Genomic DNA, 11,200 nt, shown 5'->3' with positions numbered 1-11,200 from the left:
GACTTGTTAGCATAACACGTTGTCAAAGACGCGTTGGATTTCCTAACACATGGTTAAAGACGCCAACACGTCGTCAAAGACGCGTTGGATTTCCTAACACATGGTTAAAGATGAGTTAGGCCTCCAATGTCAAAGATATGTTAGCATCAAACGCGTAGTCGAAGATATATTAGCTTTTTTGTTTGTTTTTTTAATATTATATTTTTATAACTAGTTTAACTTATATTTGTTTTTCTTTTATAACTTTTAATATATAAAATTTTATATTATTTCAAATATACCGACGAGAAATGTTTACTTTTATTTAAAACCGAGCGGGGTCAAATTTTATTAAATATTTCGATATTGATTTGGCACGGCTCGAGTTTGAGTTAGTTTATGTCAGTCAGTAGGTAAAAATAAGCATGTCTCGTCGGTATATTTGAAATAATATAAAACTTTTATATATTAAAAGTTATAAAAGAAAAAAAAATATAAGTTAAACTAGTTATAAAAATATAATGTTAAAAAAACAAACAAAAAAGCTAACATATCTTCGACTACGCGTTTGATGCTAACATATCTTTGACTACGTGTTTGGAGGCCTAACTCATCTTTAACCATGCGTTAGGAAATCTAACGCGTCTTTGACGACGTGTTGGCGTCTTTAACCATGTGTTAGGAAATCCAACGCGTCTTTGACGACGTGTTGGCGTCTTTAACCATGTGTTAGGAAATCCAACGTGTCTTTGACGACGTGTTATGCTAACATGTCGTTAAAGACGTGTTAGATTTTCTAATACATGGTCAAAGATGAATTAGAAATGACTATTTTTAAAAATATTAAATTTAGTAAATAAAATTAGAATCTTGTTTTGTAGATGGGCTATTTTTGGGATTTTTCGAAACGTATTCCCCTACAATACACATGGCTTACTATTAACTTACTTTTTAGAATTTATATACCGTCATAAAGTTTACACACTTTATATATAGTGGTGATGGTAATTTATATACCCCTATTTAAAGAATGGGTTGAAATATATATATATACACATTATAAAATGATGATATCTTTATCTTAAAAATAAAAAAATGATAATGATACACAGAGAATGATGGGACGGGAGGATATCTTCCGTTTGACAAGTAATACGATGATATTCTTTTGGATTTGGTTGGTTGGTTGGTTGGTTGGTCACCCGGGGTCCAAATAACCGGGAACAACCGGTCACTCACTCACTACTACTACTACTGGTTAGAATCTGGACCACCTGAAATTACTCACTGCACCACTTTTCACCTCCATCAATATCATCTTTCTTCTTGCCACAACTAATTCATTCCATAATCATTCACACAGATCAGCTCAAATTTTAGGGTTTTGGTGAGAGATCTGCGTTGAGAGTCGATTATTATTATTGTTGTAGTCAAATGACTTCTTCTTCAGGTGATTCACCAACTGTTACGCCGGTGTCCGCTGCCGGCAAAGGTAGTTATTACAGTTTATATATATATATATCAGTTCGTTTTCCGGTGCCGGTGAAGGTACTTCCGGTGACGTAAGATTTATTAACCGTTTTTTGCAGGTGATGCTGATGCAGCTCTTTACAAGGAGCTATGGCGAGCGTGTGCCGGTCCGCTTGTTACGGTGCCTCAGGAAAAAGACCTGGTGTTCTACTTTCCTCAAGGACACATAGAACAGGTTTATATAATATATTTGAATGTTTATTAATTTATTGCTAATTTTTGTGGCTTTAGTGTTCGGTTTTTATCGTTTTTTGGTTCAAAAACTGTTTGAATTTGTGTGAATTTTGAAACATAATTTGAATTTTTAGCTCTTTGTTAATTTATTACCAATTTTTGTAGCTTTCGGTATTTGGTTTTATCATTTTTGGTTCAAAAACTGTTTGGATTTGTGTGAATTTGAAGCATAATTTAGCTGTTTATTAATTTATCGCTAATTTTTGTATCTGTCTTGTTTAGTTTTGTTAATTTAAGGTCAAATATTGTCTGAATTTGTGTAAGTCGAGTTTCAAAATTGTCTGAATTTATCGCTAATTTTGTTTGTTAGGTTAAGGCATCAACCAATCAGGTAGCGGAACAACAGGTGCCGATGTATAACCTTCCGTCAAAGATCCTCTGCCGTGTTATGAATGTGCAACTGAAGGTAAAGTTGTTTCAGATTACTGATTGGTTGTTGCTTTTTTGAATAATATTGGTTGTGTTTGGTATGTAGGCTGAGTTAGAGACAGATGAGGTGTTTGCTCAAATAACTTTGATGCCGCTATCTAATGTGAGTTTTACCTTTATTGTGTTTAATGATTAATCCACTTGTTGTATGTGTTCATATAATGAAAATATTTGTACAGCAAGATGAATATGCAGTTGAGAAAGACGAACCACTGTCTGTGCAACCTCGGTTTCATGTGCACTCTTTTTGCAAGACTTTGACTGCTTCTGATACAAGTACTCATGGCGGATTCTCAGTTTTGAGACGCCATGCTGATGAGTGTCTTCCACCATTGGTTAGTAACTTACGGTCTTACCCTGTAAAGACTCACATTCTTGAGGTTAGATTGATTGTGTTTTGATAATTAAAACGGTGAATCATCTGGTTGCTACAGGATATGTCAAGGCAACCTCCAACACAGGAGTTGGAAGCAAAGGATTTGCATGGAAATGTATGGCGTTTCAGGCACATATTTAGGGGTAATTTGCGGCTTTCTTTAGTTTTTGGAGCTCGGTTTTGTACAATTTGGTATATGTATATGTGTATGTGTATGTGTAGAGTGTACAAACAAGGTTGAATAGGAAGTCATACTTTGGTAATCCCTATTAGGCTTGTACACGAACCGAACGAACATGAATGGAGCATGTTCATATTTATGTTCATATTTGTTCGTTTAATTTTACCGAATAAACGATCGAACACAAACAACTAAACAAAGAGGGTTTTCTTGTTCATTTTCGCTCGTTGAGAAAATGAATGTGTTTGTGTTCATTTACGTTCGTTCGTTAACACTATAAACGAGCGGTTGATGAACGTAAACGAGTGAACATAGATGAACGAACATAACTGAGCTAAAAGCCTAAAACCAATTAAAAGTACAAGAAAACAACAGTGTGTTGGGCCTAACAAGTTATTAAAACTAGACTAAGTTGTAATGAGCCTAAAAATTTTAATGAATACATTAACGAACGTAAACGAATGAACTTAAACAAAAATAAAATAACGAACATAACTGAACACAAACGAACTAACCTAAATGAATTTAAATGAACGAACGCTCACAAACATAAATAAACGAATGAGACATGTGCTGATGTTCGTTCGTTTAGCTAGATGAACACAAATTTTTGTTCATGCTCGTTCATTTATTAAATAAACAAACTTCCTGCCAAATGGCTCACTGAACGCTCGGTTTGTTTACAGTCTTACATGCCTACTTATTACTTATTAGGCAATTGAATTTGTAATCTGTTTTGTTTTTATTACATAAAATGCGTTTCTCAATTCGTTTAACTCAATATTAGGCCAACCGAGAAGGCATCTACTTCAAAGTGGTTGGAGTGTTTTTGTTAGTTCTAAAAGGCTCGCTGCTGGAGATGCCTTTATCTTCCTGAGGTAATAACAGATCTTTTTCTGTTTTTCATTTATTTTTTAATCTACTTATTTAAATACCTGACAAGTAAACATGAAATATAGAGGTGAAAATGGGGAGCTTCGTGTAGGGGTAAGACGTGCAATGAGACAGCAGGCAAACGTGCCATCATCTGTTATATCCAGTCACAGCATGCATCTCGGTGTCCTTGCGACCGCATGGCATGCTATTCAAACAGGAACAATATTTACAGTTTACTACAAGCCTAGGTATGAGATCAATACGTGGATCTTAATTAGGCATGTAAACGAACCGAACAAACGAGTTTTGTGTAACTCTAACCGAACAAATGAACAAACATAAACACTTAAATGAACGGATTTTCTTGTTCATGTCTGTTTGAACGTGTTTGTGTTTCTTTGTTAATATTCTAAACGAACGCTTCACGAACATAAATGAACACCTGCGAAAAGTAAACGTATTCCCAAGTAAAGTCTATGACTAAAATACCATGGCCATTACATCCACTAGTTCAAAAGTAAACAAAGATATCAAGATATTAAAATAGATCTTAATATAATATTGGTAATTAGAACCATTATTTAAATGAACGAACATAAATGAGGATGTAAACGAATGTAAATGAACGAATGTTCACGAACATGTCATTTGTTCATGTTCTTTTGTTTAGTTAAATGAAACAAAAGTTGTGCTCATGCTCGTTTGTTTATTAAATGAACGAACATAAACGAACTTCCTGCCGAACGGTTAACCAAACGTTCGGTTCGTTTATAGGATAATTGATTGTACAAACTTTGGCTTCTACTAATATTAGCCCAATGTATATTCTCTCAAATCTAAATGCTATTTCTTTAGATAAAAAACAAATGTCTGATTTCAGCTTAATTATGTTTTTTGTTTTTACCTAATCGTTATTTTCCAATTTTACACTAATATTTTATATTTGTTCAGAACTAGCCCTGCAGAGTTCATTGTTCCATATGATCAGTACATGGAGTCTATCAAGAACAACTATTCTATAGGAATGAGATTCAAAATGAAGTTTGAAGGTGAAGAAGCTCCAGAACAAAGGTAGATTTTGACTGATTTTTTTTTCTGTTAAATCTGTTTTGTTTTGTTGTGACATGATATAATCATGTAGATTTACTGGAACCATAGTTGGGATTGAAGAGTGCGATCCTAAGAGTTGGCCTGAATCTAAGTGGAGATACTTGAAGGTATTACTAAATCATATTTTTCACTCCATATTACATTTCATGCAATTAGGCCTGTAACGAACCGAATGAACACGAACGGGGCATGTTCTCATTCGTTCGTTTAACTTTATCCTAACAAACGATCGAACATGAACACTTAAATGAACGAGGTTTTCATGTTCGTGTTTGGTGGTTAAGAAAATGAATGTTTTCATGTTATTTTGTGTTCATTTGTTTTACAACATAAATGGTTCACAAACGTGAACGAACGCGCAAATATAGCTGAACACAGATGTATGAATATAAACGAACATAACTGAGTAAACACTAATTAAAAGTAAACATGAATATCAATCTTTTGGGTCCAAAAAATTAATAAAACTAGACTATATGCACGTAAGCTAACGTTCACGAACATAAATGAGCGAACGGGACATGTGTTCATGTTCTTTCGTTACTAAGTAAAAAAATATATTCATTCATGTTAGTTCATTTGTTAAATAAACAAACATAAATGAACTTTCCGTGTCCTTTACAGGCCTACATGCAATCTTATCTTTTTTTATTTTAATTTTATTCTTTTATAGGTAAGATGGGATGAAACATCCACAATTACTCGTCCAGATAGAGTTTCACCATGGAATATAGAGCCTGCTCTTAGTCCTGCAATAAATCCACTTCTAGTACATAAACAAAAAAGGCCTCGATCAAACATGTTGCCTTCATCTCCTGATTCCTCTGTTCTTACAAGAGAAGGTATTATTATCAACCCGCTTACTTTTAAGTGGGTGGACGGGGTTCTGTTTTGTCTCAAATGGGTCAAACGGTAAACTAAATAAGAATAAACCAGTAAGGAAACAGGTTAAATGGGTAAAAAGCTGCCCAAATGCATATTTAATACATACAAGCTACAAGAGAAAGTACAATTATCAACCCGTTTACTTATGAACAGGTGGATAGGGGTTCTGTTTTATCTCAAATGGGTCAAATGATAACTAAATAAGAATAAACTAATAAAGGAAACAGGTTAAATGGGTAAAAAGCTTCCCAAAATGCATATTTAATACATGCAAGCTACAAGTTACAGCCATGTAAAAGTATGAGATTAAAATAGTATATATATATATGTGTGTGTGTGTGAGAGAGAGAGATCTTATTTAATACATACTAATTACATATTAACATTTGGATAAAAAGTGTTTGGGTCAACCTTACCTGTACTGAATTACCAGTTTTGACCTGTTACCCAAAGGAATAAGGTCAAATGGGTCGAAAGTTGCTTAAAATGTGTTTTATCTCTAATGGGTAAAATGGTCAACTTAAAAGAATAAGGTCAACAATCAAATGGGTCGAAAGTTGCTCAAAATGCGTTTTTATCTCTAATAGGTAAATGGGTAAACTCAAAAGGATATGCTAAACAAATCAAACAGGTCAAAGGTTGCTCACAGCGTATTTCTAATGCATACACTGTTCTACAAATAAAATATAGATTATTATTAGCACACTAATTACTTTTTAAAAGGTTTTGAACAAAAAAAAGTGGTCTCAGGTCAACCGATCTTATCCGTACTAAATTACCCTTTTGACCTGTCTCCCAACCTGTCTATTAAGAAACAAATTATTGTTCCATAATAAGCTAATAACTTGAATATAGGTTCATCACGGGCCGCTGCAGCAGACCCTTCATCCGCAAGTGCATTTTCAAGAGTCCTTTTTGCAGAAAGCAATGAGTCTCATTCATGTGGTAGACCTATTCAATGGCCATCTTCATTAACAGATGAAAATGACAAAACTGACCCTGTGTCCATCATTCAACGTTACTCAGTAATCAATAAAATGTTACCATATGGAAGGCCCACCGAATCATCTTTCACCGATCTATTATCTGGTTTTGGATCCTCCACTGGTCAAAGTCAAACTGAAGGAAAGTTCAACATACAGTCAAACCCATGGTCAACTCTACCCTCTAACCTGTCACTCAACTTAATGGGCTCGACCATGAAAAGTGCTTCAGGTAACGAGCAGCAACATGGGAAGTGGTTAATGCCGCCACCGCTTACAAATTCTTATCTGCAAATTCCAAAAATGCCCCTGGTTCAGCAAAACGTGGTTAGGAAACCAGAAGACGGAAATTGTAAAATATTTGGTGTACCTCTAGGTAACAAGGTTGCTTCAGATGCAAACCAAGAGTTGAAACTACAACAATACTCCTCCTTGGAATCTAGACAGATCTCTGAATCATTCACGGGTCTGAAAGCTATTGGTAATTCACCAACTGGCAAAGATCAAAATTCCCAGCCACAACTGAAAGTACAGGGAGGTTCAACTAGAAGTTGTACAAAGGTATTGGTTGTATACTTATATTATATGCTGAGGTGGCAGCTTCAACTAGTAGATGAGCCGAGCCGAGCCGAGCCGAGTTTGAGCTTGCCTAAGCTCAAGATCCGCTCGTTTAGCTTAATAGCGCTCGAGTTCGGCTCATTTATTATTTTTTTATTGTTCAATTATTTTGTTTATGTACATATATAACTACTTTTAATATATATTAATGGTTATAATTTGATACATATAACATAATAATATATTATCTTTAATTTTTTTATGTAATATGTATTTATTGTGTTAAATAAAAATTATTATATTTTTAAATATTAGGCTCGCGAGCCTAAACAAGCTCGGGCTTGTTTATCAAACAAGCTTATATATAGGATGGGGCTCGAGATCATTTAAGCTTTTCAGTAGGGGTGCAAATGAGCCGAGCTACTCGAGATCGGCTCGTTAAAAAGCTCGATCGAGCCGAGCTTAATCGAGCCCGAGCCCGAGCCCGAGCCCGAGCCCGAGCTCAAGCCTAAAAATAAGCTCGTTTAATAAACGAGCCCGAGCTTCACTTATCGAGCTCGAGCCGGCTCGCGAGCCTAAACTAGCCTACCATTTTTATAATTTTAAAAAAAATATATTTAATAATTATTAATTAATATATATAATGTTATGAAAAAATAAATAGAAATAACTAAATAATATATATTCTTTTATACATAAAGTTATAATAGAAAAAAATCATATAAAAATAATTATAATTATATAAAAAATAGTTGATATATAGTAAACGAGCCGAGCCCGAGCCGAGCTCGTGCTTGAAAATCTACTCACGAGCCGAGATCGAGCTTTGAAAATAGAGCTCGAGCGGAGCTCGAGCTCGAGCTCTGTGTAAGCTAAACGAGCCGAGCTCGAGCCTAGTCGAGCTCGGGCTCGGCTCGTTTTCACCCCTACTTTTCAGTGACTAGCGAGTCTATCTCAAGTAGCTCACTTGAGGCTCGAAACATTTACACTCCTAACTAAGACTCTTAAATTGATTTTATTCAAAGATTTTGGATTACTTTTGTAGCGCTATGCTTTTTCTTGTATTCATGACTTGCACATTCAGTATTTATAGAAGAGTATCTTTCAATTTTAATCCTTGAGGTTTGACCCAAATTTCTAGTTACATTTTTTTTTAAATTTTGCCCGAGGTACTCTGAAGTTAGCAAAATGTTGCCACATGAATCCAGCTGACTAACTGCATCTGTTTATTCTGTTAAGTTGAGGCAACTAGTCAGCCGGATTCAAGTGGCAACAAAATGCAAATTAGCCATCGAGTGCCTAGCCAAATTTAAAAAAAAAATGATGTAACAATCAATTTGGGCCATGAAATTTATTCTTTATAGAATATTTTGACAAGATGGCCAAGTTGACCCGACTGACCCGTTTTGACTTTTGATAAAAAATGACCCGATACCCCATCCTGCCACCTAATTACTATATTCTTCTACATATTTTCTTGGTGTTTTAAACTTATATAATCATGTTGGTTTCAGGTTCAAAAGCAAGGGATTGCCCTCGGTAGGTCTCTGGATCTTACTAAATTCAACAACTATGATGAATTGATTGCTGAACTAGACGAGTTATTTGAATTCAATGGCAAATTAAAAAACCGCAACAAGACTTGGTTGGTTGTATACACAGATGATGAGGGTGACATGATGCTTGTTGGAGATGATCCATGGCAGTAAGAACTCATATCACAAAATATTGATTATAATATCTACTTTAATCCTAAATATTCTCCTTAACGTGTTTTACATGCATTATTAGGGAATTTTGTGGCATGGTCCGCAAGATATATATTTATACACGAGAGGAGGTTCAACGAATGAATCTCGGGACTCTAAATTCAAGGGGCGAGGACAATTCTTCGGTTGCGGAACATGCATAGGATTTTTATAACTATATCTAGGTAACCAACACTATTCTTTCTAGCTTAGTAATTATTTTTAAAGTTTTGAGGTTTTTTTTTTTTGATAAGGGTACCACAAGAAAACAACATGCATTCTGCTTTTATCATAAAAGTTCTTTTAAAATGATAAAATTTGAAAAAGAAATATACCTCTTATTATGATCGGATGAAATCATGAGAACATTATTTGACAAATTACATCATAAAAGTGATAAAATTCATTTGTTTATAACCGATTTTAAATTTATACAGTCCATTTGATATGCCTTTTGTTTTATTTTTTTTAATTTTATTTTGAGGTAAGTCATCCACACTCACGTATTTTTTTATATATTGTTTTTTGAAAAATTGTTTTATCATTATCAACTTACTGAACTAAAATATTGGAAAAGAAGAGACGAACATTGAACATTGAACGGATTTTGTCTTGCCACATTTTTAATTTAAAACATTGATAAATCTCAAATCTTTTTTTGTTAACAGGTAAAAATATTCTCAATTTGTTCATATTAACATGTGGAAGGACTTTCATACGTAATAATTTGTTAGTGGACTTTTATAAACTATATCTAGCTAACTAACTAACATGTGGAAGGACTCCCTCAATTCAAAATTTTGATTGAGATATTTTGTTCTACAGATCAAAATCTACAATATTGAAGAAGACAACTTACCCGAACAATAAATGGAACAAGAGATAATCGAGGGTTTTGAAGCTTGAAAGTCAACAAAGCAATACGAACTTGCTAAAATCTTGAAGAAACCGACAATGGGGAAAGGAATTTCGTGGATTACTGGTATAGAGGCTGGTATTGAAGTAATAATTTAGGTTTTTATGATATGCCTTGTTTAAATATTAAGGGTTAAGACTTGTTTATTAGGAAATAACTATTTTAGGAAACCGAATAATCAATTAATGACAAAATCGGGTATAATAACTTAAAGATTCGGTTTGGACAGCAATAAAACGAAATTAGAATGTTTTATAAAATTAATTGACATATCTTGGATCTTAAATTTCGTTAATTTAATCGAAAATAGGAAAGAATTGGCAAAACTAGTCCCTATAGTTCCTGAAAATGCGATTTTTAGCCGTTTTAAGCGATTTTAAAGGTTTCTAAGGACTATTTGGCATAATTGAAAGTTATTAAATTATAAAATAAGTTGAACCAAGTTAAATTCCAATAAATATAAGTTTTAAATAGTTCGAAAGATCCGAATTACATTCTCAAATCGGTTTAAACTTGAATACAAATACGAAAAATCCTAGATGTTACATGAAGGAGTTAGGAAGGAAGAAATATGCAATTGTTCCAAAGTTGAAATCGTTATCTCAGAATTTGAAAAAGTTTCAACAAGTCAGGTTTTAGGGCTTGTTAAATTTAGATATATTTCTATATGTCCAGCTCGTGCTTCATTACCAAAAACTCATCACAAACTTAGACAATCATTACATTATTACCAAATCTAAACATCTTTCCAAAGGTGGGATTTTGGAGTTTTTCACGAAGTGTGGTTCTAAACATTTGTTACAATTAAATGGTCGTGTCTCAGTCCCGGTGTGGTTGATCATCCGAAAAGACCAGCTAAGCATCGTTGGCTTGGTCAGCCTTTGCCTGATATGAGCTAAAAATTCCTCAGTAGGGCTGTTATTGTGACATGTTAGACAAATCTCATGTCTATATGCATCCTCTGTCTATAAGAAATTTCCAGGCTTTTGTTTAGTCAAAGCAAGACACGAATTAAGTAAAGGTGGGCAAAATGAAGGAAAGCGTAACCGTGATGATCTAGTTGAACATTGCAGTTTCTATGGAAATGACGGGCATAACCAGGATGGTTGTTTCAAGCACATAGGTTACCGGTTAGGTCTGGAAAGGGAATGAAACGAGAAAATGCAACAAATATAAATTTAAGTAGGGTTTCATATTAATCACTATTCAAGCAACATGGTTGATATAGGTTATTAACATTTGTTTTAATAATTTTATTTATCCATATACCACGCATGCTTAATTACCACCATATTCATCTCTAGGTTAAATGATAGAAATGTTAGTAACAAAAAACACGTTCCAAAAGTGTGGTCTCAAGATTAATTACTATTAAAGAAACAAGGTTGGATTAGG

The 11,200-nt window shown here is 34.0% G+C and overlaps 1 protein-coding gene across 1 annotated transcript; it reads left to right on the top strand.

Moving 5' to 3' along the window:
* The first annotated feature begins 1,564 nt into the window (after positions 1-1,564).
* LOC143543524 (auxin response factor 2B-like) lies at positions 1,565-9,076 on the top strand. The gene is made up of 13 exons (XM_077035831.1): positions 1,565-1,684; positions 2,054-2,149; positions 2,219-2,275; positions 2,352-2,507; positions 2,607-2,691; positions 3,517-3,607; positions 3,689-3,853; positions 4,557-4,676; positions 4,747-4,822; positions 5,389-5,557; positions 6,456-7,144; positions 8,656-8,846; positions 8,933-9,076. Exons 2-13 carry the CDS (start codon positions 2,096-2,098, stop codon positions 9,051-9,053), a joined length of 1,974 nt encoding a protein of 657 aa, XP_076891946.1. The 5' UTR covers positions 1,565-1,684; positions 2,054-2,095; the 3' UTR covers positions 9,054-9,076.
* Positions 9,077-11,200: the final 2,124 nt, after the last annotated feature.

This window comes from Bidens hawaiensis, unplaced genomic scaffold, assembly GCF_021521415.1.
Source record: "Bidens hawaiensis isolate Kalapana, Puna unplaced genomic scaffold, B.hawaiensis_p1.1 tig00013130_1, whole genome shotgun sequence".
Taxonomy (NCBI): domain Eukaryota; kingdom Viridiplantae; phylum Streptophyta; class Magnoliopsida; order Asterales; family Asteraceae; genus Bidens; species Bidens hawaiensis.
The sequence above is the reverse complement of the archived record's forward strand: the minus strand, read 5'-3'. Positions and strand labels throughout refer to the sequence as shown.